The 25,229-nt window shown below is 41.1% G+C and overlaps 1 protein-coding gene across 2 annotated transcripts in view; it reads left to right on the top strand.

The window, feature by feature from the left end:
• chd2 (chromodomain helicase DNA binding protein 2) overlaps nucleotides 1-23,814 on the top strand; it is a 29,083-nt gene extending 5,269 nt beyond the window's left edge. The window contains exons 5-42 of one of the 2 annotated variants that reach the window (XM_086208955.1): nucleotides 2,632-4,480; nucleotides 7,719-7,950; nucleotides 9,195-9,281; nucleotides 9,371-9,432; nucleotides 9,851-9,979; nucleotides 11,349-11,522; nucleotides 11,622-11,761; nucleotides 11,857-12,082; nucleotides 12,172-12,272; nucleotides 12,351-12,392; nucleotides 12,489-12,667; nucleotides 12,756-12,880; nucleotides 12,995-13,211; nucleotides 13,701-13,790; nucleotides 14,050-14,240; nucleotides 14,332-14,520; nucleotides 14,632-14,794; nucleotides 14,954-15,106; nucleotides 15,770-15,841; nucleotides 16,450-16,599; nucleotides 16,689-16,837; nucleotides 16,918-17,014; nucleotides 17,096-17,188; nucleotides 17,301-17,471; nucleotides 17,572-17,741; nucleotides 17,832-17,873; nucleotides 17,982-18,121; nucleotides 18,198-18,336; nucleotides 18,425-18,575; nucleotides 18,820-18,942; nucleotides 19,046-19,168; nucleotides 19,397-19,537; nucleotides 19,696-19,812; nucleotides 20,327-20,505; nucleotides 21,257-21,356; nucleotides 21,460-21,652; nucleotides 21,749-21,989; nucleotides 22,073-23,814. In XM_086208955.1, the coding sequence (XP_086065081.1) occupies nucleotides 4,419-4,480; nucleotides 7,719-7,950; nucleotides 9,195-9,281; nucleotides 9,371-9,432; nucleotides 9,851-9,979; nucleotides 11,349-11,522; nucleotides 11,622-11,761; nucleotides 11,857-12,082; nucleotides 12,172-12,272; nucleotides 12,351-12,392; nucleotides 12,489-12,667; nucleotides 12,756-12,880; nucleotides 12,995-13,211; nucleotides 13,701-13,790; nucleotides 14,050-14,240; nucleotides 14,332-14,520; nucleotides 14,632-14,794; nucleotides 14,954-15,106; nucleotides 15,770-15,841; nucleotides 16,450-16,599; nucleotides 16,689-16,837; nucleotides 16,918-17,014; nucleotides 17,096-17,188; nucleotides 17,301-17,471; nucleotides 17,572-17,741; nucleotides 17,832-17,873; nucleotides 17,982-18,121; nucleotides 18,198-18,336; nucleotides 18,425-18,575; nucleotides 18,820-18,942; nucleotides 19,046-19,168; nucleotides 19,397-19,537; nucleotides 19,696-19,812; nucleotides 20,327-20,505; nucleotides 21,257-21,356; nucleotides 21,460-21,652; nucleotides 21,749-21,989; nucleotides 22,073-22,358 (5,439 nt within the window). In that variant the 5' untranslated portion in view covers nucleotides 2,632-4,418 and the 3' untranslated portion in view covers nucleotides 22,359-23,814. The remainder of the gene's footprint in view (nucleotides 1-2,631; nucleotides 4,481-7,718; nucleotides 7,951-9,194; nucleotides 9,282-9,370; nucleotides 9,433-9,850; nucleotides 9,980-11,348; nucleotides 11,523-11,621; nucleotides 11,762-11,856; nucleotides 12,083-12,171; nucleotides 12,273-12,350; nucleotides 12,393-12,488; nucleotides 12,668-12,755; nucleotides 12,881-12,994; nucleotides 13,212-13,700; nucleotides 13,791-14,049; nucleotides 14,241-14,331; nucleotides 14,521-14,631; nucleotides 14,795-14,953; nucleotides 15,107-15,769; nucleotides 15,842-16,449; nucleotides 16,600-16,688; nucleotides 16,838-16,917; nucleotides 17,015-17,095; nucleotides 17,189-17,300; nucleotides 17,472-17,571; nucleotides 17,742-17,831; nucleotides 17,874-17,981; nucleotides 18,122-18,197; nucleotides 18,337-18,424; nucleotides 18,576-18,819; nucleotides 18,943-19,045; nucleotides 19,169-19,396; nucleotides 19,538-19,695; nucleotides 19,813-20,326; nucleotides 20,506-21,256; nucleotides 21,357-21,459; nucleotides 21,653-21,748; nucleotides 21,990-22,072) is intronic. The other variant, XM_086208956.1, reaches the window with a different exon arrangement.
• Nucleotides 23,815-25,229: the final 1,415 nt, after the last annotated feature.

Genomic DNA, 25,229 nt, shown 5'->3' with positions numbered 1-25,229 from the left:
TGCTGTAGCCTATTGCAAACATTTTGGAGCCAGGCAGGGTATCTCCCTGATTTAGCAACAGTAAAAAAAAAAAAAAAAAAAATTGTATGAAGAGTAGTGATGGATGGTGATAGCAGACTCCATTTCAGATCCAGGTTCTTATTGGCCAGGTTTGTTAAGATCTGGCAGTACAAAAGTTTTCATGGGCAAAAAAACACTTCTAATGTTTGTTTTTGTGTGTGACAGTTTTTTATAGGTTCATTCCTGTCACACTTACGATTGGTAACTTTTTCTGGACTGTAAAGTTTCTTAAAATGGCAAAGTTAAATGTGCTGTTCAGTTGGCATTATGTAACTTCGAAAAAAGTGAACACTCAACAGAACTTAAGATATATTAAACAGTTGTGTGCATCAGGAATGGATAATAAAGCTAGTCGTCCTCATCCAGCTTGATTTGTGGAATTGACTTAAACCTCAGAGGGCAACGAACCACATTATGGGGCTCCAAGTTTAGCCAGCGGAGATCTGGGCCAAGACTTCAGCTTTTTTTAAATGTATGTTAATGTTGTTAGGGCATGAGAATGTAGTTTGACAGGTGACGTCTTCAACTTGATCATTTAAAAACTAACACGAGTTCAGATACACCACAAAGCTAAATAGTTGTCAGATGATGGCAAATTGGTTGTAAGATTGCATTTCAGCCAATTGCATTCTGCCTCTTCAGTTCTTCCCAAGGATTACCTTCATGGAACCAGTGTCTGCTTAAATGTGATGGGTCATTATTAATTGGACTGCAAATGGATACCACAGCGCTTGTTATCCAAATAATTTGGCCCCCTGCCTAGAGATTCTGCATTCATTTGTAGAAATGTATTTTTGAGATTACAGTCAAGATAACAGTTATAAGAATAAACAATTCCAAGTTCATCAATTTATTCTTAATTATGTTAACTTAAGTGTGGTTGGTATTACAGCTGTTAACACAAGGAATTATCTGTTCTTAGATGCATGTTGTGCATTTTCACGCTTGCAGTTTCCAGTTCAGCAGCATCTAGAGTACCTATGTGCACTCAACTGTTATTGATGCCATATAGCTTATTGAACGTCAACATTTCATATACTATTCAGTTTTGTAGGTTGTGTGTACAGGTTGGCATTTTTGCCAACAGCAGAAGAGAAGGCAGCTTTTGATGGAGGTTACTTAATCATTTTGTTTGTGCCAGATATTGATGGGCAAGCCTAAAAACAATCAATGAAGGATTTAACATAATTTAGATTTGATAAATTGATTCAAAACTGGATTGGAATCTGAGAATGCTATCCAACCCATTCCTAAATGAGTGGAAGTAGTTGTTTTTATATTTATCAAATCCAATGAATTAGTCGCTTCTGTCAGTCGCTTCTTTGCCTTGGTTACTCTGGTAATGTAAATATAAGAAATGTAAATTAGCATATAGCATTGTTTGTTCATTTGGTAGTGTTTTGTTCAATTGTTAGTAGTGTGGACATCATGGTCACTTAAGTTTTACTGTAACACGTGAGTTTTGGCTGAGTCCTAGTGGTGCCTGGTATCCGTTGTGCCCCTGGTGGTCAGTTGTTGAATTGGTCTGTAAATTGTGGAAGCATTTACTCATTTTGTGGCTTTCCGCAAATTTGTCATGGTGGCAATGAAGAGGCCTATGAAATTTTGACAGTGCTGAAAACCTATTGTCCCTCTATAACCAAATGCTAACAGTTCCCATGTTGGAGCTTCTGTCTCATGTGTTCATTGTATGTAATGCATGAAATGTTATATTGCATGTTATATTGGTGTATAATAAATAGAAGTTGGACCATGTGTGTTCAGACCAAACAGCAAGTGAATATTGCCTTGCCTACTCCAAAGTTAATGTGCAGATGTACTTGTGTGTATTTGCATTTGTTGCACAAACACCCCTAGTTCTTCCTGTTACCATGTCCCCCGTTTGTATCGCTGCCTAATACAGATGACTAGTAAAGTACATAGGAAAACCAAATCCCATTTTCCCGTCCCTAACACGTACATTTTGCTCGCTGAATTTCTGAGCCTTCTCCAGGAATTGTCTGATAAATGTCATTTCCAATTTAAATTTTTCTTTGATTGAATTGCAGAAAATGAGAAAAATAAAGCCTTTTAGCTACATCATTATCTTGATGTACAAAGTTAGAATTGCTCTCATGGCGTTCGGAAAAAATGGCTACGCTACAACTTGTAGCTTGACGTGAATTGCCATATATTTACATCTCAATACCTGCAAAAAAATTGACTTTGTTTGGTCTGAACACAGACGTTATTTGAACAGCTTGAATTGTCAAAGCAACAACAGATTGGAAGCTGGATTGATAAACCTACCCCCATTGGTAGTTTGCGTGCCATATCATTTATGTTGTCAGAATTCATGAGAACTGATAGATTTGTTGTTTTCCAACAAACATATGTACTTAAAAATGATTGTATATGAGAATGGCACTCGTGCTGGGCTAGCTAATGTTATTGCAAGCTAGCTATGTATGTCAGTATATTGTGTTAATTGCAGTCTAGTAGGCCTTCTTGAACTGCTGGACAGTGAGTCCTTGGCTATTTCACATGAACTGTGTGGGCTTAAAAAAATTTTCCTTCTCTTGTCCCATCAAGACCCCATTCAACTGGACATTGCTGACGTGGACACTGCGTTGTTTAACGTGAAGATGGCAAGCCATGTGGCAGTTAGCCAAATTTTGACAAGATAAATTTTTTTTTTGACTGGATTTCACACATGGATATTTTTTTTCCGACAACATGGACAGTGGAACACCGTTGCTGGCAATGTAGTGGACTCGTTAAAATTTTCACTGTTTTTTTTGAAAAAGCAAAAAATCCGCCATTGTATATTTGGTATTCAATTGTTGTCTTAAATAAAGTATATGTCTTTGTATTTTTTCCTGACTTTGTTTCATACGTTATCTTACAAATGGATATTTGGCGCAACATTTTGATAGCAGTTGCCTTATACTGGCGAGCTAAACTTGCTAATTAGCAAGTTGCCCATGTGATCTATCTGCAATCGCAAAAGGGCCTCGGACCATATTGGGTTGATGAATCTACAGAAGTTATACTTTCTTACTTTCACTCATTGTCAAAGAGTGGTAGAATAGTTATTGAATCCTCATCCTCTTATATTTGTCTCAGTGTTAATTAAGTACAATTATGAATTGAAATGAATAGATATTTGGTAAAGATGCATTCAAATAGTTAAAATGGGATTTGGTCTGAACCGAAATGGTTCCCAAAACCTTTCTAAAATGGCTCCTGGTTGTTCTTTTTCCTGTCTGAGCAGGAAGTGATGCAATTGGTGCAGAAAAAAATATTTTATTTTCTGCCTCTTAAGTATTTCCTTTTATATAGATGAAGTGAGAACAAAGGTTTCTCTTGCAGGCTTGTGTTACTGAGATGAAAATGTATTTAAGTTTATAGGAAAGCAAAACTTGAAGATATTAAAAGGGGTGGGACTTAAACATCACCTGAGTAGGGTAAATGGAAATAACGTCAATCAAAGGCAAAGCTTTCAGAGCTAGGAAGGAGCTCTAGATGGCGGCTGAGCCTTGGGAAGGGTGCCATGGGCTTTCGTCTGACCGTTTTTCTTACCTGATTTTCGAATGAGACTTCTTCCTTTTTATTCTAAGTTATGGCTCTGGTCATACGATCGGTGATTTGAGGGGATTTTCGGCGTTTTGTGTGTTTTTTGAGCTGTTTTTCCGAGCCGTTGGAGCCGTCTGTGCTGGGGAGTGCTTGTCGTTGTTTTCCATACAGGGCTCTGGCAGCCATGGCGCGCCTCCATTTTTAGTGTGCAGCTCGCCTCTGTCCCTCTGACAGCAGATCAGGTCCGCAAAGGCCTACAATGTTTTCGAATCGAGATTCTTTTTTGTAATTAATTACTAACTTATTATTTTTACACTTTATTTTTATTCGAGTCGGGACAATTATTTAAACTTGTGATATAGCGATCGTGAATCTTAATAGTTCATTTATACGCTACTACCTTCCTTCACATTGAATTGGTATGTTTACATTGTGTATTGCCTAAATTACTGATTTTCTCATCTTAAAATGTAATTTTTCAAATCTTCCATCTGATGACGCAGTTGAAATTAATTGCATGCGGCTTGCTCCGTGGACTATATTGAAATATTTACGTTAGATATTTAACTTATTGTATCAGCAGCTGTCATGATCAACTATTTAGATTGTCGATTTATATAATGACCCTCAATTTTTTTTGGATTTAAAGACCTTCTCGTGTCGCACCGCCTGGGATTTATCTGCCACCTGAGCAAAGGCAATCTTATGGGACTTGTGTGATAGTTGGAGCCTCCTGTTAACTTTTCGACTGTAAATACCAGGACAAAAGAACATCCCACCCTAAAGATTTTAAGGATATTGCCATGATGAAGAACAAAAGTAAAAAACGAGAGGATGAAGGTTCGACTCAAAGCAATGCATCAAGGTATGATCCCTACATTACTTTTTTACCTTTTTCCATGTCTCCCTTGATTGTTTACCCTGTCAAGCATGGTTGATCACCTGTGAATACACTGGCGACGTGGTTTTGATCAAGTGCACCACTGTCATGAATGACCTTGCTATTGTTTAATAGCCACACCCTGATTTTTCGTACCATTTCTGTCCAGTCGATCCCGAGGTTTCAGGGCCTGTGTTAAGAGATCATTGCCCTCAACATATAACTGTGTTCGACCCAGGGAAAATGTATTAGTCCTGGATTCTGATGCAAATATGTTTCCATAAATGTTTCCAAATGCTTTATTGTAATGTGACCTTGTCTTACAAGTTGGTACTGCATTGCACCATTTTTCTATGTTTGGTTTTTTTTATTATTAATTTCTGAAACAATATTGTTTTGGTCTTCCTATTGGCCAGAAAGATACAGGGAAAAAGGGGTTACACATAGTTTGATTTCTTTTATTTTTTGATACAAAATGAAAAGAAGCTACAGTTTGCTATGTTTGCTGCACGTTTGACCCCCCCCTCCTAAAAAAAAGCCTACATTTCACATGAATCTGGTTTAGGAAATTATAATTTGCTCATCCTATCCTCGATTTATCTCTTAACCCTTAGAATGTGATGACGTTGAAATTAATTTGTCTTATTTTTGAAAATAGTGAAAGTCTTAAAACCCTTTTTTCTATTATTAAGCTATATCAGTGTTTACATGCTCATCTAACAAGATTTTCCTTAAACCTCATGTTTTTTTTCCAGGTTATGTTTGACTTCTTTAGGCCTGACACTATGTGAATGGAACATTTCAATTTAATGCATTTCTGCTGAAACCCACTGAATGTTGATAATTATTAGAAATATTGACAGGCTAATTACATAATTGTATCCCTGATGGGATAGTGTTTATGCTTATATTTGTACCTTTTTAAGTCATGAGTTTAGACGCAAATTTTCTGGCTTTTTCTTGCATTATATCAATATTGGACTCATGAACATTGTGTCAGCTGAAATGTGTGTTCTGATCATATTAGCTTTTCTATTTAATCATCTTAATTGTCAAGTAAATGATATTTTAAGGCCCTTTACTAAGACCCTGGATACTTCTAATATGGCCACTTTATGTACAGTATTGTCTGCTTTTCTTAATCATAAGACGTGGTTTTATTTGCAAATGTTTCCACCCTCAGGTATTTGACTAATTTTATTTTTATCAATAAAGATGTTTTGAAAACTAAAATCAGATCATTTGCTTGATGTCAGGAATTCAGATGCAATTCAAGAGCATCATCACAATTAAAAACTGAAGCTTTTGGTTCTCACATATCAGGACCAGCTTAATTTAAAGTATTAATTGTTCATTTGTTAATAATACAGGCTGTTCCCAAAAGATTATTGTTCTAAATAAAGACAATGGCTCTTGAAAACTGTTAGAGACCCTTAGAGCTATTCATTGACTGCACACTGCAGCAGATTACATCACACTTGTAGTTTTTTTGTGCGCTTTTGTGGCAGCCATTTTAGAATCATAGTAAAATGTGCCCTGTTCTTGATAGTATAACTTTCTCACTCTGACACATGACCAGTGTGGGAACGGAGAGCAGCACAGCTACCAACAGCTGTTCTGGTCGTTTTGGGGTTTTAATGTCTCTCTAAGGCACTACGGACATGTTATGTTTAGTCTCAAAATGGCCCTTGTTTTGCCTGCTCAGCTTGCTCACTTATCTGTATTCAAAAGTCTACTATACGAGGAGGAACAGGAAGTTAAGAGCTCGGGCAACCGAGAATAGTGCGCCACCATAGGCTGGATTCCCACCTAGCAACGCGTCAACCAATAGTAATTTCAAATGCTGTCATGTGTCCCACCCATTTTTTGACGTCATTTAAAGCGGAAGGAGCCTTGCACTTCCGAGTTTGGTCATGTGTCGACAGTTGTGAGGGTTTATTTTTACCAGCAGTTTCAACCTGTTTATTTAATCCCTTCTGGATTGTTCTTTCAGTATTGTTCTCATAGTCGTGTCTTTTTTTTCACAGAAAACATTTAGCATGACAGTTATAAAAGCTCCATAAAGATGTATTTAGATAAGTGAAAGTGTTTTCCCTCAAAACACCTGATATTGAACTATATTGATATTGAATAGTCTTCATTGATTAACATAAAACCCATGTGTCTTTTAGAATATAACCCGTGAGGCTTTGATCCCAGGATTTTATTTTGAATGGGTATGGCGCCCCCATGTGTAGAGGGACAAGAGAAACATACACTGAAAACTAATGACATTTCATCCAGTGCAGGCCCAATATACAGTTTAATTATTTATATTCTGTACTTTATTTATTTATTTATTCATTAATACTAAATTGATACACATTTACCAAATGTGGATACAAAAAGCTAGCATCTCAATGTGGTCCCTCATAGGACTATTCACCCTAAACAATTAAATGGTCCGTGTTTGCATTGATACTAACATCGCGTTTGCCTCATACTATATGATAGATAAATGATACATGAGTTAATTTGTATGTCAGTATTTTCTTTAGTTGAAGTATTGGCACTCTTTCAGTGTGTTTTTGTTTGTTTTGTTTTTTTACGTATGGTTATTGGAGTATTTCCTAGTGCTGTACAATATGGTGAAAAAGTCAAATTGGAATTATTTTGTGTAATTCTTCACTACTAATGATATCATCGGCTACCTGCTTGGTTATCTAGAAATATGCACAAAAAATGTCATTATTTTTTTCTTTCTCAATTCAGATACACTTACATAAAGAAGTTAAATGAAGTACCATTTTCAAAATGGCAATCGCACCTTATTGGTGGTTACGTAATTTCCCCAAGCGAACATGGACGTAGCAGTTCCATGAATGGTGCAGCACTCGTGTTTTCTGATAACTTCACTGCCATATTTGTATATCATGAGTAGCCGGGGGTTATCAGACCACTTAGAGAGTGATGCTGCAGCCCTGAACACAGGTGTGTGAACTCTTAAGCCTTTTAGACATCATGTAAGAGGATTTGTGTGCCTTTTAGAAAGAATGACGTTACTCTAAGGTTCTTAGCCGAGTAAGAAAGATGCAGTGTGATGTAATGAGAAACTAATCACTCATTCCATTATCAAGTGCATTTCCCCCGTTTCCCAACGAGATTGTGTACATTTGTGAGTTTGAAGTTATCACCCGAACTCTCGTCTCACCATGTCGTGGTTGGTTGGTTCTTGTTCCTGTAGCAATTCAGCTTCAGAAGAATCCAATCACTCTGCATCGGAGTCTGGGAGCCAGTCAGAGAGCGAGCGGGGCAGTGAGAGGAGGCGGTCCCACAACTCTGAGTCAAACAGCTCTTCTGAGTCAGAGAGTCACTCCGAGTCAGAGAGCGAGTCAGCAGAGTCCAAACAGCAAACGACAGCAGAGGTCAAAGACAAGCCAGTTAGAAAGAAGGAACGTCTGGCAGATGTGAAGAAGGTAAAGGTCACTGAACTGATGTTAGAGTTACTTACATTATCTGTGGTGTTGCACGAAAGCAGCTTTAAGGTGCTTCTTCTCAAGTGATGCAGATTGAATTAGCTTTGTTTGTGTAACCAGGCTCTAAACCTAATTATGAGGGCTTAACTTGAAGGATCGTTGCATCCTCACTTATGCAAGATTTACCTCAGCCAAACTCTTTTCATGCTCTACACTCTGGCTGTGTCCCAGATCCGCACCGCATGCTGATTCTAAGCAGTATGAGCAAAGTTGACACTGGAAACATGACAAAACTAGGAAGCACTCAGAGAACTCAAACCTCAATCAAGGAGGCTACATGGATACAGAAGAGGAACATAGTATCTGTAGAGCCAGTTCATACATTGTCTTCCCAAAAGGTTATTTTCTAAATTTTGACTGCCTAAATTTTAACTGCCAAACTAAGATTTTCCGGATCACTGGTGCACAATACTCCAGATTATTTCCACAACGCAAAATGTTCTTGAACTTATTTCAAATGGACTCAAGGACTTAGATGGAAATTCATCTGTGACACATTTAGAAAAATACAGCTTATAGCTATTTCGCTAGCTAGATCCTGCCAGTGGCCCAGAACGGTCATCTAGATCTTCAATGTGCAACTCCTAACTGTCAATCACTTTTTCCTTTATAATAATCAGTTGTGAGATACCCTGCTTAAATCACATCCCAAACATATGATAGTCATGTATGTAGAGTGAAATATAAGAGAAGGTAAGAAATGCGAGAAGGGGCTTGAGAAACGGTGCGTTGAAGGAAAAAGAAACAATTTGAGAAAACATTTGCTCAGACAGAGATGTTTATTGCAGTAGTACAGTTTAATGGAAGTCGGACATGTCCTCTGTAAAGTAGACTTACCAGCCACCTCATTAGGGTCCACTTCTACGTTCTAATTTCTAATAAATATCTTTAACAAGATATTAATGTTCAGTTTTGATTGCAAAGTATTTCTTCAACTATTTTTATTATTGAGGTTGTATAGTTTGCAGTGATGGCGCCCACCGCCACAACCTCAACGATACAGCATTGACTTAACATTAATTCAAATGTATACTGACATCGTCAAGAAAAACAAGAGAAAAAGCCCTAAGCTTCACAAAAATAAACCTCCTGTTAGGACGTGATGGGGTTTGGTGCAGACTTCCATGTGTGTAACAGTGTGGGTTGTCAGTGTCTGTCTGACAGTAGCTGCTGTCTGCTTACAGATGTGGGAAGAACATCCAGATGTGTATGGGGTCAGAAGGTCAAATCGCAGTAGACAGGAGCCAGCTCGCTTAAACATCGGCGCTGGGGTATGTAGATAATGAGCACTTTTCAACAAGCCTCTAGCACCATCTAGTGGAGGTTAGCTGAAGGTGTCACTGTGACCTTGTCTTTCCAGGGAAGCAGCGACTCAGAGAGTGAAAGTCCTAAGAGAAAAACATCCCGAGCTAAAAAAAAGGAGTAAGTACGAAGTTTGTGAACATTTCTTTTTAAATAGGTATTCAACAGCAGCACACCATATATTTGGAAAACTTGATGATTTAGAGACACACACTTAGTGTTGTTTTTTTGTGTGTGTTATTTGGCCTCCTCAGTACACTACATGTCCATTTGTGTCATTCTGTTGCCAGTCTGTGTTCATAATGTGATTCTTATAATTTATTCTCATCTGTAAATGGGTATCTGTTGGCTTTGGGCTCAGTTAGCTTCCGCCAGTCAGGTGATTTATTCATTCATATCAAATTTGAAAGAACTCAGTGGCTTTAGTGGCTCATCCCTGATCACCCTACGGCCAGTACTTGAAAATTACCATCAAAATTGGTCAAAAAGCAGTGATGGGCCTTTTGAGGGTGAACTTGTGGCATTTCTTTGTTGTAAGAAATATCTGGAAAGATGATGACTCAAATGATGAAGAGGAGGAGGAGGAGGAGGAGGAGGAGGAATCCAACAGTACAGACAGTGAGCAGGAAGAGAAAAAAGTTAGATCCAGACGACTTCCTGCTAGAAGGTAAGAGTGTAGCGAGGCCTGGCCATCTGACAGCTACCCACTGGTCATCTCTGACTCATTCCATGTTGTGTTATCAGTCCAGCTGCATATTTGAACTTTACTTTTGTGTTAATTACACTGCTGAACTATACTAGTTCAGTAGAAATAGTATATTTGACATGTAATCAAATTTCTTACAATATTAACATTTTTATTAATTCACAAATTAACTAAACATAATTTGAACGTGACACATATAATAGTCCAAATCGCTAAACAATTCAGTATGTAAATAATTGACACAATTTAACACAGTAAAGTGAGAATATGGATGCCAGGTCAGTGGTTCTCAATCACGAACCACCATCTGTGTGACAGGCTGCAGCGTGCATAAAACAGTTTTGAGTCTATAAATGTTTTTTGTTTTTAACCATTTTGCGACCAGAACGAATTTCATGACCCCCCCCCCCCCCAGGGTTGAGAACCACTGGCCCAGAATATGTGCATGTCAGTAACACAAGTAATAACCTATAAAGCACTTGGGGAAGCACACACTGCTGCCATGGAGGTGCGGTGGATACAGAATACAAACATCAAATCACCTAAATGTGTTTCAGAAACACAGATCAACCGCAAGAGTTAATCACTTGTTCCTTGTCATTTTCTCCCTCCACCCAATTCATTCATTTGTTTGCAAGATATATTGCTTGCAAGCAAACACACACACGCTGGTGATCACATTAGATTCTCCGCTGGGGTACAAAATAATGGGAGCACTAGCATGCAAGCGACAAGCTTACACTGCATGGCACCCACCAGCAGGTCCTCCTACCTGCTACTCAGGCTCCATGTGTGCTACATGCTACTGTGTGTTCTCAGCAGTTTTCCCCGGAGCTTTAAAGCAGGATACAAAGTGTTGTGCAGTTCACGTTACTGGTATTTTTCCACAGACATTATCAACTGTAAAGAGTTCAATATGGAGCATAACCTGATGACACGCGCACACAACAGCATTTATAGCCCAAGCTAATTTTACTACAGGATCACAGATGAATATTAATTTGGTCGATCTACTGTAATGTGGGTAAAAAAAGTACAAAAAAAATAAACAGCCCATGATGAAATCGCTTTGCTACCTCGATTTGCTTTTGCTAAAACTGGCTGTTCAACATCTGATGTTTTACTAAGAGGAGAAAAAGAAAAGAAAATTGAGTTCCCCAAATAATTTGTCGTGCAGTACATTTACGCTTAAAGAATTCATCGGCACAGATCGATGGATTCTTACACCCCAAGTGAACCGACTAGAATGTAGAACAGAGCGAACAAGCTCTTGGGTTCATGGCCTCTAGTAAGTTGTTTGCCTCTCTTGGTTTAACTTGATGTGTTACAGACCGCAGACAAAATCCTCCAGCAAAAAGCAGCTGTCTCAAAAAGGAAGGAAGTCCAGGAAACCTGAGTCATCAGCTGAGGAAGAGGACGATGACGATGAGGAAGAGGACGATGAAGATGAAGAAGACACTCCAAAGAGGCAGACGCGCAGAAGGGGCGCAACCAAAGTCAAAAGGTACATTTCACTATGTAAAGGTTTTTTTTTGTTTTGATTTGTGAAACAAGAGGGTTCCTGAGTTTGCCCTTTTGACCTCTGCCCTTTCTATCATGACAGTTATAAAGAAGATCAGCACGACTTTGAAACAGACTCCGACGACTTGATTGAAATGACGGGTGACGCATGCGAAGAGCAACAGGACGACGACAGCGAAACCATCGAGAAAGTGATGGACACCAGGGTCAGCAAAAAAGGAGGTGATGCATTTACACTTCTCTCTCTCCCTCACTCTACTATCAACAACGTCTCCTCAAACAGTCTAAAATACGATGCCTTTATTTTGGTGCCGTAGCCACAGGGGCTTCCACGACTGTGTATGCCGTGGAGGAAAACGGAGACCCATGTGAAGGCTTTGACCCTGAGACCGAGGAGGGGGAGACTCAGTATCTGATCAAGTGGAAAGGCTGGTCTTACATCCACAACACATGGGAGAGCATGGATTCTCTGACCCAGCAAAAGGTCAAGGGGTTAAAGAAAATGGACAACTACAAAAAGAAGAACGACGAACTCAATTCATGGTGAGAATATTTGGCTTTAGATTTATATTTTATTTGAAATTGTACTTTCTTTTTGTTGTTTTTTCATATTCCATAATTGTGTTCTGTAGGTTAAGGAAGGCATCACCCGAGGATGTCGAATTCCATAACTGCCAGCAGGAGCTCACTGCTGATTTAAACAAGCAGTTCCAGTTTGTGGAGCGCATCATCGGTAAGAGCTGCAGATGATAGTTTTGTGTCTATCAGTGTATTATATTTAAGCCCCTAAAACACGTTTGATCATCAACAGCAACCAAAACAGGAAAAACACAAGGATCCTCTGACTTCCCATGTAAGTTCTCTTTAAAAAACACAAAAAACAAACTTCAAGTAAGTCGTTAACATTTGTTAACGCTGCTTTTACGTTTACTTACCACACTACTTCCAGCTCATAGTCACAAAACGCCATCCTCCAATGAGCCTGAGTACCTTTGCAAGTGGATGGGCCTACCTTATTCTGAGTGCAGCTGGGAAGATGGTGCGCTCGTCCAAAAAAAGTTTCAGCACTGCATCGACAGCTTTCTGAGCCGCAACTCAAGCAAAACCGTTCCTACAAAAGACTGCAAGGTAAATCCACGCGAGCTGTTATCGTAAATTTAAATGAAACTGTGTATCAATTTTTTCTCTCCTAATTTATCCCGTGTTGTGTTCTCAGGTGTTAAAGCAAAGGCCAAGATTTGTTGCTCTTAAGAAACAGCCGTCGTACATCGGAGACGAGAACCTGGAGCTGAGGGACTACCAGCTGGATGGGCTGAACTGGTTGGCTCACTCCTGGTGCAGGTGATTCATCCATACATGTAGCAAGCAGCTCGTGTTGATTTTCTTAACTGATTTAAAAAAAACAAAAAAAAACAACTAAAAGCGAAGTCATCCTCCTGTTGTCCTCCTCCTCAGGTGCAACAGTGTTATCCTGGCTGATGAGATGGGTTTGGGAAAGACAATTCAGACCATCTCCTTCCTGTCCTACCTGTTCCACCAGCATCAGCTGTACGGACCCTTCCTACTGGTGGTGCCTCTGTCCACGCTCACATCCTGGCAGAGGGAGTTCGACACCTGGGCGCCAGACATGAATGTGGTAGTCTACCTTGGTGACGTCATGAGCAGAAAAACAGTAGGTGCAATTATGTCCTTTCACTCCGTCTGCACAAGAGCAAGCGCGGTTCATTAAATTCACGAAACCTGATAATTTGACAGATAAGTTTAGACGTGTTCTTTGCAAACAACAGTTAGGTTCATACTGGGTGCCTTTGGGTGAAATTTCTAAAGTTTGCATTAAAAAAAAAAAGACAGGAGAATAACACATGAAACGCATTAATCATGTTGCCCAAATACTCGTCATATGTTACAACAGTCAGAAAGAATATTCAGAGTTTCATATCATGATTCTGAGACTCTGTTGTTGGATTATTTTTCCTGATTCTTCCTTTGTCCCTTTTTCCTAATAATATTGGGATCTTAAATGGGCTGGGAATTCTTAGTTGTGTGTGTGTGTGTGCGTGTGTGTGTGTGTGTGTGTGAGAGACACGATGATAAAAAGTTACTGTAGGGGGTGCACGGAAAATATTCTGATAACTCGTATCTTTGCTTCTGTTCTGAATAGATCCGGGACTATGAGTGGGTGAACCACCAAACTAAAAGAATCCGTTTCAATGCACTATTAACAACGTATGAAATTCTCCTTAAAGACAAGGTAGGTGTTAAATCTTGCTTTTATTCAAGTTTGTATTCTGTTATTGAGGGATACACCAATGTGTATTTGATCATATTTAGGGTCTTTCCTCGGGTTCATCACACTATCTTTGAATGAGCAAAAATTCAGTCATACAACCTTTTTACCTCAAGTTTTCTCAACATCAGCCAGTGCCATCAGTGATGGCGAATCGGCGCATCCCTTAATGTTTCATTCCACATTCATCAGTTGCTCACAGTGCCCTCACATTGTGCTCCAGGGGGTGCTTGGGAACATCAACTGGGCCTTCCTGGGTGTGGACGAGGCTCACAGGTTGAAGAACGATGACTCCCTGCTGTACAAAACTTTGATGGAGTTCAGGTCGAACCACAGACTCCTCATTACCGGCACTCCGCTGCAGAACTCCCTCAAAGAGCTCTGGTCACTGCTGCACTTCCTTATGCCTGACAAGTACGTGCTGCATCGACGTAGCGGACAAAAGCACCGACGACGCTCCCAGTTTGAGTTGAACGACATAGCCCATATCTGCTGTGTATTGCAGGTTTGATTCGTGGGAGGATTTTGAAGACGAGCACGGTAAAGGACGAGAGAACGGTTATCAGAGTCTCCACAAAGTCCTTGAGCCCTTTCTCCTGCGGCGTGTCAAAAAAGACGTGGAAAAGTCGCTGCCTGCCAAAGTGGAGCAGATCCTCCGTGTTGACATGAGCGCACAGCAGAAACAGTTTTATAAGTATGATCTTATTTCTGTCTCTGTTGAACTTGTTTTCCATCCTACGTGCCGATAGTGTGAAGCTCCTGCTCTTCTCTTCTGTCAACTTCATTTGTTCCTCAATATTTCCAGGTGGATTTTAACAAGGAATTACAAAGCTCTTGCCAAAGGCACCCGAGGCAGCTCCGCCGGCTTCCTGAACATTGTCATGGAGCTGAAGAAATGCTGCAATCATAGTTTCCTCATTAAACAGCCTGAGGACGGAGATGCTGAAACACAACAGGAACAACTGCAGGTACTTTTCTTTGTGAACCTCTTTTAGCTCAAAGCATCACCTCAGGATAACTCGGCTCAGCAGTGACTAGAAATGGAGGGGGGGGGGGGGGGGGGGGGGGAGACAAGCCTCCCGCTTCAGTTATGTTGAATATTTCCTGGATTTCTCTGTATGACATAGAGTCTAGTGAGGGGCAGCGGGAAGCTGGTGCTGCTGGACAAGCTGCTGACCAGACTCCGAGAACGAGGCAACAGAGTCCTTATCTTCTCCCAGATGGTCAGGATGTTGGACATTCTGGCCGAATACCTCGCCAAGAAACGCTACCCGTTCCAGGTGAGGTTTCTAGCCTCGGCTTGGATGCAAACCACAACGTCGAAATCAGCATTCAAAAGTGATGAGTTTGGGGTTGTTTCAGGGGTAATTAAAGCAATGAGATGCGCACAATTTCCTGCTTTGGTACGTTACTAGGCTGTAGATCAAAATGACAAGGTCCGCTGCACTCCTGTAAAAAAAGCACCGTGAAATCGACTAATACTTTTGCTGAAGGCAGTGTGAATGCTAATCGCCCTCCGTCAAGTTTTTAAAACAGCTGCAGGACCATTAGCTGCAGAAAGTGACTCCACTTTTTTGAATTTACTGTTGGTTTCATTGGTGTTCATGTCAAAGGGGCTTTTGGGGTGTCTGGGCAGTGTGTTAACTCTGATGAGTGTCGGGTATCAGTGTTGTTGCATACGCGTGAACACACACACACACACACACGCACGCACACACTGCGTGGCTGAGAGTTCATGTGGTTATTTATATCGTGGAGTTATTTTCTGTTGAAGACCAGCCTGACTCCCGCAGTTCAATGTTATTTTTGCTGACTTGATGTTTGTTCACTGTTGTGATCGGTCGTAGCTTTTAAAACACTTGGCCCATTAAGCAGAATGAAGCAAACGAGTCTCGGAAAGCTTGAAAAGTTGACGATTCCCTCTCTGCCTCTACCCTCTTTAGCGGTTGGATGGATCTATTAAGGGAGAAATCCGAAAGCAAGCACTTGACCACTTTAACGCAGAAGGCTCAGAGGTATGTAAGACTTCGCCGCCACTGCTTGTCTCTTGTAACTGAGTCTATAAATCTTTGTTCAAACTGTGAGTGTTGTGTCACTTTGGTTTTATAATAAGTCCTAAACTGTCAAGTGGTCTCCTACTCCTGTTAAATTGTTTGTACACGACAAAAATGTCTTGACAAAATCTTGTTGTGACGGTAAAGATTTAATAAATATTTGAACACATCTTCAAATGTAGGAACAAAAAAAATGCAAGGTGTAATATTGGTAGATTTTTGTCCGATTCCAGCATTAAAAATGCTTCAAATGCTGACTGATCGGTATTGGTGAGTATGCAAGTCACATAAATAATCTGAAATGAGACCCTGCGACTTCCCAGTTAGCTCTGAGTAATGGTACACACAGGAAATCAATTCTTCTATTGATTCTTAATCTATCTTTTATAAAGGGGAAAAAGTCAGATCATTATTTGAATTTTGCCGAATCACTGATGAGTTGATAGAGGAAAAAAGGTTAAATAGTCATGATGCCTTCGAGGAGAAGAGTGTTAGGTTGTAGTCTTATGCCCAGTGGTGCTATTTTCCAGCTATATTGTTGAATGTTGTCTGTTTTCTTTTTTTTCTAGGACTTTTGCTTCTTGTTGTCCACAAGAGCTGGAGGTTTAGGGATAAACTTGGCCTCAGCTGACACCGTAGTCATCTTTGACTCTGACTGGAACCCTCAGAATGACTTGCAGGCACAAGCCAGGGCTCATAGGATCGGCCAGAAGAAACAGGTGAGCTATCGAGGAAACAGATTATTTCAGCAATGAACCTGCGGCATAGTTAGCAAGAGTAACAATGTGTTGGTGCTCTCCTGTCATAGGTGAATATCTATCGACTGGTCACTAAAGGGACAGTTGAGGAGGACATCATTGAGAGGGCAAAGAAGAAGATGGTGTTGGACCATCTGGTGATTCAGAGAATGGACACCACTGGTCGAACTGTGCTGGACAGCAACTCCGGAAACACCAAGTAAGACTTTGAAATGTAGCTACTTGTTTTGCTGATTGATTTCATTTATAATTGAAATCATTCCTGCCTTTGTCTCACAGCTCCAACCCATTCAATAAGGAAGAACTCACTGCAATCCTCAAGTTTGGTGCAGAAGAACTCTTTAAAGAGGCAGAAGGAGAGGAGTCAGAACCGCAGGTACAAAATTCTGCTCCATTCATTGAAAGCCTGCATGTTACATGTTTGGAGCATTAAACCTGAAGGTCTTCGTCTCTGTAGGAGATGGACATTGAGGAAATCCTCAGGTTGGCCGAAACTAGAGAAAGTGACCAGGGCCAAAGTGCCACAGACGAACTTCTGTCTCAGTTTAAGGTACCGTCAAATTGTTAATCACAATCGAGGATCTATTCGGTATCAGGAATCCTAATTCAGTTTCACCACTGGAATCTTTTATTTTGTTCCTCCTCTGTGCGTGTTACTGCAGGTAGCTAATTTCTCCAGCATGGAAGAGACAGCTCCGGAATTTGAGGAGAAGACCGTGAGGGAATGGGATGATATCATCCCTGAAGAGCAGCGGCGTAAAATTGAGGAAGAGGAGAAGCAGCGGGAAATGGATCTCTTCATGCTGCCCAGAAGCAGGAGTTCTATCAAGCGGGTAAAGACAGCAGTTACTGTCAAGGCTATTTTCTTATTCCTCAGCAAGTTCCAACGGACTGAACTGGACTGGTTTCGTTCCTTTAACCCCTGTGTTTCAGGCTCAGGCTAATGATAGTGACAGTGATGTGGGCTCCAAGCTCAAGCAGCATTCCTCAGGCTCCGAGAGTGAGACTGATGACAGCGACGATGACAAGAAGCCAAAGAAGAGAGGCAGACCTCGAGCTCGCAAGAATAACGTGGAGGGTTTCACTGATGCAGAGATCCGCAGGTAAAAGTTGTGACTGTTTTGTCTGCTCCGAGTTGTCAAGATTCTTCAGAAGCATCACTGAAGACCAAAAAAATGTGTTCCTATCAACAGATTCATTAAGGCATACAAGAAATTTGGATCTCCACTTGAAAGGTAAGAGCACTGCAGACAACCAATCAGGAGCAGTGATGTAATTTTGTTTTCTTTGTAAGCACCTTCGTCCAACCATGCAGTAAAGTGCAATTTTGTTCCTGTTGCCAGGTTAGAAGCCATCGCCCGTGACTCAGAGCTGGTGGACAAATCCATTGCGGATCTGAAGAGACTTGGTGAATTGATTCATACAAGCTGTGTGGCTGCAGTGCAGGAGCATGAGGAACACCTCAAAGAGAACCCAGTAGAAGGTAATTTGTGTTGAGCACTTAATGATATAACCATGTTTTCCACAATCGGCAATAATGCTTAGTATTATGATTCCAGCTAAAGGTCCGGGGAAACGGCGAGGAATTAACATCAAGATCTCAGGAGTGCAGGTCAATGCCAAGTCAATAATCCAGCATGAAGAGGAGTTTGAACCTCTGCACAAAGCAGTGCCCTCCAACCCTACAGAGAGGAATAAGTAAGCTAATACAGCTCATACAAGGAGGCTGGCAGGCTTTGAGGTATCCGTGTTGTTCATTCAACTGAAGTGCTCTCATCTCCCACAGGTTCACGCTGACATGCAGGGTTAAGGTAGCCCATTTTGATGTGGACTGGAACCTGGAGGATGACATTCAGCTCTTACTTGGCATTTATGAGCACGGATTCAGCAACTGGGATCTGATCAAGACCGATCCTGACCTTAAACTGGGCGACAAGGCAAATATCCTGTTTCTACCTCTTCTTTTACTGCCCCCACAGGGATAAATAAAGTTTTCTGAATCTGAATACCTGTTAGCACTGATACACATATGGCACTGCTATGAAGAGGGCCATTGAAATAATAGAAATGTCCAGATCTGGTTTAATTCTGGCTCTTCAGTATCATTTCCACTGCTCCAGCCATCCTCTGCTCCAGCGGTTTAAAGAAGTTCTGATCTTATTTAATATTTTCCTTCTTCAGATTCTGCCAGATGATCCCAGTAAGAAGCCCCAGGCCAAACAGCTGCAGGCCAGAGCCGAGTATCTTCTCAAGCTGCTGAAAAAAGAACAAGACAGTACCGACTTGTCTAAAGCAGGGGATGAGGTATGCTGTAATTAATCCCCTGAGTCATTTGCCCGTGCTGTTTTCTCCACATGAAGCTATGACCCAACTGCTCATGCAGCTCACCCAGCCTCTTTCTCTAAAGGTCAAAGTGAAGAAGAGAAAGCCCCGGGTGAGAAAGGACAACAAGATAATCAAGGACGAGCAGGGCAACGACATCTCTTCCCCTCGGCTCTCGGACAACCCCTCAGAGGAGGGCGAGGTCAAGGTCAGTCTGAGTTCAGAAAGTTTACAAGGCAAAAATAAATAAATAAATAAAATATTGAAATAAAAATCATTGTCACTTCAGATAAATTCTTACATGTCCATGTAGTTTCAGTCTAGAGATCCATATATTTCTGGATAAGCGTACTGTGATAGAGTTGACTTTTGGGCTCCACCCTACAAGCCCCATCATCTGATGTCTGACCGGCTCCTCTCTGTGGTGTGTGAGCAGGACGATGGAGCAGAGAAATCCCCAGCCAAGAAGAGACAAAAGAGAAAGGATAACAAGGAGAACAAAGAAAAACAAGGAACTCCTAAAAAGGAGAAAGACGGGGATAAAGAGAAGAAGGGTGCCAAGCCCAGAAAAGAGAAGGTATTTCAATTCTGACCTTAAAACCAGCTTTTTTACTTTGTTAAACACCAAATTTAGATAAAAGAAGAACTGTGGCCTTTTTTTTTTTTTTTTAACAAGTGTGATTCTACTGCTAAAGATTTGCGGGTTAATTAGGTGTTTTTGTTTCTATCTTTCAGGCTAAAAGAGGCAAAGGGAAGAAAACTCAAGGGCCCGTTCACATCACCGCAGGCTCCGAGCCCATTCCCATCGAAGGAAAGGAGGATGACGAACTCGACCAGGAGACTTTCAGTATTGTGAGTTTGTTGTGCAAAGAATTAGCCAGTTGAATCTCAACAAAACACGCTGAAGGTACACAACATGATGGATTTCACACCAACCAGAGGTGAAAAACGTGCAGTTCAAGTAGGTCATATGATTTGGCCTCTCTTAAACAACAGGAAGTACTTATTTTGTACCGTGGCTTGCGAATATCCACATATTATTTTCATGTCGTAGCGGAATATAGAGACTCAACAAGGGGACTTCCCAGTGTTGCTGTGAATCCTTGACAGTTTCTAGATTTATTGAAGTCCTTAAATGAATTTGCCCATGGTGCATACACAACTGAAGTATACGTCAGTGTATTTCTCACAGAATCCGCAAACGAGGCAGTTGGAACACACGACATTGCTCAGTTTTGCCTAATTCTTGCCGATATGATGATACGGTCGGGCTAGTGGTGCTTATAACGGTCGTGTGTGTGTGTGTGTGTGTGTGTGTGTGTGTGTGTGTGTGTGTGTGTGTGTGTGTGTGTGTGTGTGTGTCAAGTGTAAGGAGCGCATGAGACCAGTAAAAAAAGCCCTGAAGCAGCTGGACAAACCAGACGAAGGCTTGTCTGATCAGGAGCAGCTCCAGCACACCCGCACATGCCTGCTGAAGATCGGAGACCGAATCACAGAGTGCCTTAAAGCCTACAGCGACCCCGAACACGTCAAAATCTGGCGACGGTGAGACTGGTATCTAATTTCTGAATTAAAGGGGAATTTTTTTTTCTTATCATGGCTTACTAATTGTTTTAATTAAAAGGGTGATTTTTTTCCTTATTGTGATTTACTACTTTTTTAATTAAAAGGGTGACTTTTTTTCCTTATCGTGATTTATTACTTGACACACTGCCAGGTGTGGAATGTGTATTCTTCTTAAAAAGCTAAATGCAAGAACTTTTGACCCTAATAGATTTATAGCCTGACTGGTCCAAGTTGTGGGTTCAATCCCATTGGTAAAGTAATGCATGTTTTATGATTCCAATTAGAAAGTCGTTTCTCCCCGAATGACCCCTGAACCAGACTCCATTAGAAATGAGGTAATGATGTCAAAAGTAGGTTAAAGGGGGACGTGGCGAGAACCACATCCCCACGCCCACTTCGATAGTATAAAAGGAGATGCGTTGTCAGGAGATATTCGGTAGCTTTTGCAGAAACGCGCAGGCTTTGTGCTTCGCGAGGATAATAAAGCTCTCTAGACTCAACTTTGCTGGACTCCGGTGCTCATTTGAACTTCCTATCTTTCACTAACAGAACCTAGTTGTGTCTTTTTGAAACTTTGACTGAGCAAGAAAGTGTTGAGGCCAGTTCTCCAACTGACCCCTGACTGGGCTTCACAGTCCTGCCTAAAAATCCACGTCAAGACGTCTGGATTTAATCGTTGAAGTAATTTAATCTGATAAACTTTGCTAACAAACCTCGTTTTGATTTGCAGAAACCTCTGGATCTTTGTGTCCAAGTTTACAGAGTTCGGAGCGAGGAAGCTTCACAAGCTTTACAAAATGGCACAGAAGAAACGATCACATGAGGAAGAGGCAAGATACTCTTATCGCCAACATGGATGATGATGATGATGATGATGATGGTGGTGTCTTGTATGTTAACAGCCCTCAAACTGACTTTTTCTGACATTTTTAGAAGGAGCAGAAGAAGAAGGAGGACCCTTCAGGGAGAGCAAAAGCTTTCAGACCAGAACCTTCTAGTTCTAGTCGAGACTCTACAGGAACACAGCCGGGATCCAAGCAGACGTCTCACTCGACGCAGTCGGGCCCCCATGGACACCACAGAGAATCCTACAACATGTCCAGCAAACGGCACTTTGGCAACGATGGTACGTGTGGATCATTTTAGTCTGTTAGCTTGTTTTCACAGAGATTGTGTTCTGCATATATTAAGTAAAAACCAAACCTGGGTCATGTGATTACAGATAGGGGCGACTGGCAGAGGGACCGTAAGTACAGTTACCCAGGCAACAGCAACCAGTCCTGGCAGGGAGACCGCCATCATCCCTATGATCGCTATAAGGATCATTATAGTGACAGGCATCCACACGGGGACTCGTACCGCAGCTCAGGCAGCTACCGCAACAATAGCTCCCCCCGCAAAAGGCCGTACGACCAGTACAGCAACGACCGGGACCACAGGGGTCACCGACCCTATTACGACAGGTGAGTTCATGGGACCTGATGGTCATATGTGCCGTCATATGCCGCTGTTTTGGACACAGTGTTAATAAACTTTGATGTCTCAGGCATCCAGACCCCAAAAGAAGGCGTCCAGATGAGTTCCGTCCCAACTACCACCAGGGAAGGGAGGGCCCTCTTCAGGACTTCCGGAGGATGCCGGATCACAGGCCAACAGGTCCACCTGGGCCCGAGCACTACAGTAGACCTTTCCACCCCGACAAACCTCCTCCACTGTTGGACCCTCGCTCTCCGCAGGCGCAGAAGTCCCCACATGACTCCCGGTCACCTCTGGAGCGGCCTGCAGACCCCAACACGGGGGTAGACCCAAACTGGAACAACAGGAAAACATAAAGCTGATGTCAAGGGTCAAAGCCACATGCTGGACTAGTGTGGACTCACCAATCATAAGCTGACAGGTTGGAAAGGGAATCAAGATGGACCCTCTTTTCCAGCAAACTCTTTAGCTCCTTTTCCCGCCAGTGACTGTGGCTGTGAATATTTTGTGCCCTAAAGGAAGACATTTGTTTCCTCTGATGAAAAAGACTTGTACAACCACCTGTATTTAACTGGACTGGATCTGTCACTCATTGTATAACTGAAAGGAATGCTCACGGATGCTTAGTCCCATGGACTATTATCGTAGGAAAATTTAGGATGCGGTGACTGATCTCAATCCTAAAAGTGCCTGAAGGTTTTGGCCTTTTTGAACGGTAAATGTATGGGATTATTCCCAAAGGAACCATGACATGGATTTTGTTGTTGGTTTTTTGTGTGTGTGTGTGTGTGTGTGTGTGTTTAGCTTTAAGTCTTGAAAATGATGTCACAAGAGGACTTCAGTACAAAAGAATGTGTTATCATGTGCACCTTCAAAAGAATAATTCACATGTAGCCAATCATGGAGTGAATAAAAACCAGTGGCCTCCATTGGAACGGCCAACAATGAGGCCAGTAAATCTCCACATTCTCTACAGAAGAAGGTTTTAGCAAATTCATTGTTCTCCTGTGTACTGATGATCAGTAACTCTGTAATTATGTAGCAACATAAATCCTCCTGCGTTTGTCAATATAACCACTTTCCTATTGTAAGCTTGATGAAACAGGAGCTTTGTGAGCAGTATTTATAGCTCCGACTTGTGCGAAGGTTCAGAACACTACCACTTAGAGCAATCCTTTATTTCTCCTCTGTCAGTATTGGGACGGTACTTCGGTAGAGTTTCATTAATTCTTCATTAATTCCCCTTTTTCTTTTCCCCCAGTTTCAATCGACTATTGGTTGGTGATATTATTCACACATGGTGTTGCTTTTTATGGTTTATTACCATTGGTCACTCTTCCTGTGCCAAATCTGGCCCTCATTGGGGTATTTTTTTTTTTACACTTCTCCTTTTGTGCCTTATTTCTGTGTATTATCATACTGTGTATCTGTTCAATGACTTTGTGTGTGTGTGTGTGTGTGTGTGTGTGTGTGTGTGTGTTGGGGGGGGGGGGTCTCATGCAGGCAGGATGTAGTATTAAAACGTGTTTTAAGGAAACTACTCTGAATGACTAAACTCACCAAGGGACCATGTAAGCTGATGATGTTTGAGGGGAGATGGAGAGAAAGAGCCGGTGTGTGTTTGTCCAGGCCAACCTGTCAAAGTCAGCAGCCAGCACATCTTTTCTTCCACGTCAAGCAAGCGACAGTTCCTGTATCATATGTTCTTTAAGAAAGTCTAAATAATTTATATTTGTGACAAAAACCACTCTTTATGAGAAATGTGCTGTACATATGTTTGGACATATGTAATAAACTTTGTTACACAACGGACAGTGCATCCATATCAATTCATCATGAATGACTCTTGAATGTGTGTTATGTATGTGTATATATACAGTATATATATATACTTCCTATTCTGTTAAAATGTTTACTCTTGATTTTATTGCATTCCCTCTGGAATACTTGTGAATACAAGTTGTCCTACAAAACTTCTACTTAGATGTTGGAATCTTCCTGAAGTCGGGCATGAAGCGGTGACACGACACCTTTCATGTTCTGCTATTGGCTGAGACTGCGTGGGAGGCAGGGCCTTGAGAGTAGACATGACTTTTATACTCCCCATTTATAACACTAACATGCAAGAATCCCACTTCAGTTCTGCTAAACAGTGCAGCTCTAAGTCTCACGTTTCACTCCAATCATCTCCATCCAAATTCAGCTGGATTATTTTGAGGACTATACCGCCGCCTCACCAGCAGGGGGCAGTCAAACGCCGCACATTATGTGTAGTTAAAAGATTTTCAAATAATGCTCTCAGTTAACAGCAAACGAGACAAGAGGGCACTTCACTAACAAGACATTTCCTTTTATTCAATAAATAATTTACATTATAAACAGCTGGCGTGTGGCACCACATTTGTTTTACATACAAATACAGTTGGATGTTTCTGCTGGCGTTTCCCCCATTCAGCTGTTTTAGTATTCCTTTTTATCCATAACACACAAATGTTAGAGCTAAAATAAAAACAATAACAAAAAAAATAAAGTGCTTAAAACTCAAAAACATGAACACCCACCCAGAAACATAATTCCCTTTCTAGTTGAGCCTGACTGCATTTACGACTTATTTCCTCTTTTTTTTTTTTTGGAGTATTATTTGGTGGTGCTCATGTTTTTGCAAAAATCTAAAAATCTAAAAAAACAAAACAAAAAAAAAAAAAGTTTCACATTCACCAAAACATCTGATGTACAAACTGGAGAGAGAAATTCAAACACAACTGGTAATATACAAATCAAAACTCACAAAAACTGTATGTACAATCTCACATTACACATTGTAGAACCATATACTGTAAAACTCACAATACAAATTACATCTATTAACACGAGATTCAAACATTACAATCATTTGTTTTGTGTTGTTTTTTTTTTCTTATATCTTGTCAAACTGCACCAATACATACTCCAAATAGCAGTAGTAAGGCCTGCCAAATACTTCAGTGTAAGAATAAATGACTAGAAAACTGTGCCCACACAATAACAGTATCTACATGTAGCTGAGAGCCGAACCGAGACCTCTCGTAGCGTGACGCCTAATTGTCAAACACCGGAGAGGCGAGACTATGAAATGTTGCGTTTACAGTGGCGGGTTCTTTTAGCCTAAAATTCACTCACTTATATAAATTCACTACAGCAAAATTGTCATCTAAAGAGGCCGAAAGATGAGGATCGAGTTGGCACGG

The sequence above is a fragment of the Aulostomus chinensis genome, chromosome 7 (assembly GCF_037954235.1).
Source record: "Aulostomus chinensis isolate RoL2024-O1b breed Wild chromosome 7, RoL_Achi_v1.0, whole genome shotgun sequence".
Classification (NCBI taxonomy): domain Eukaryota; kingdom Metazoa; phylum Chordata; class Actinopteri; order Syngnathiformes; family Aulostomidae; genus Aulostomus; species Aulostomus chinensis.
Note: the sequence above shows the minus strand (reverse complement) of the source record. Positions and strands in the feature narration are given on the sequence as shown.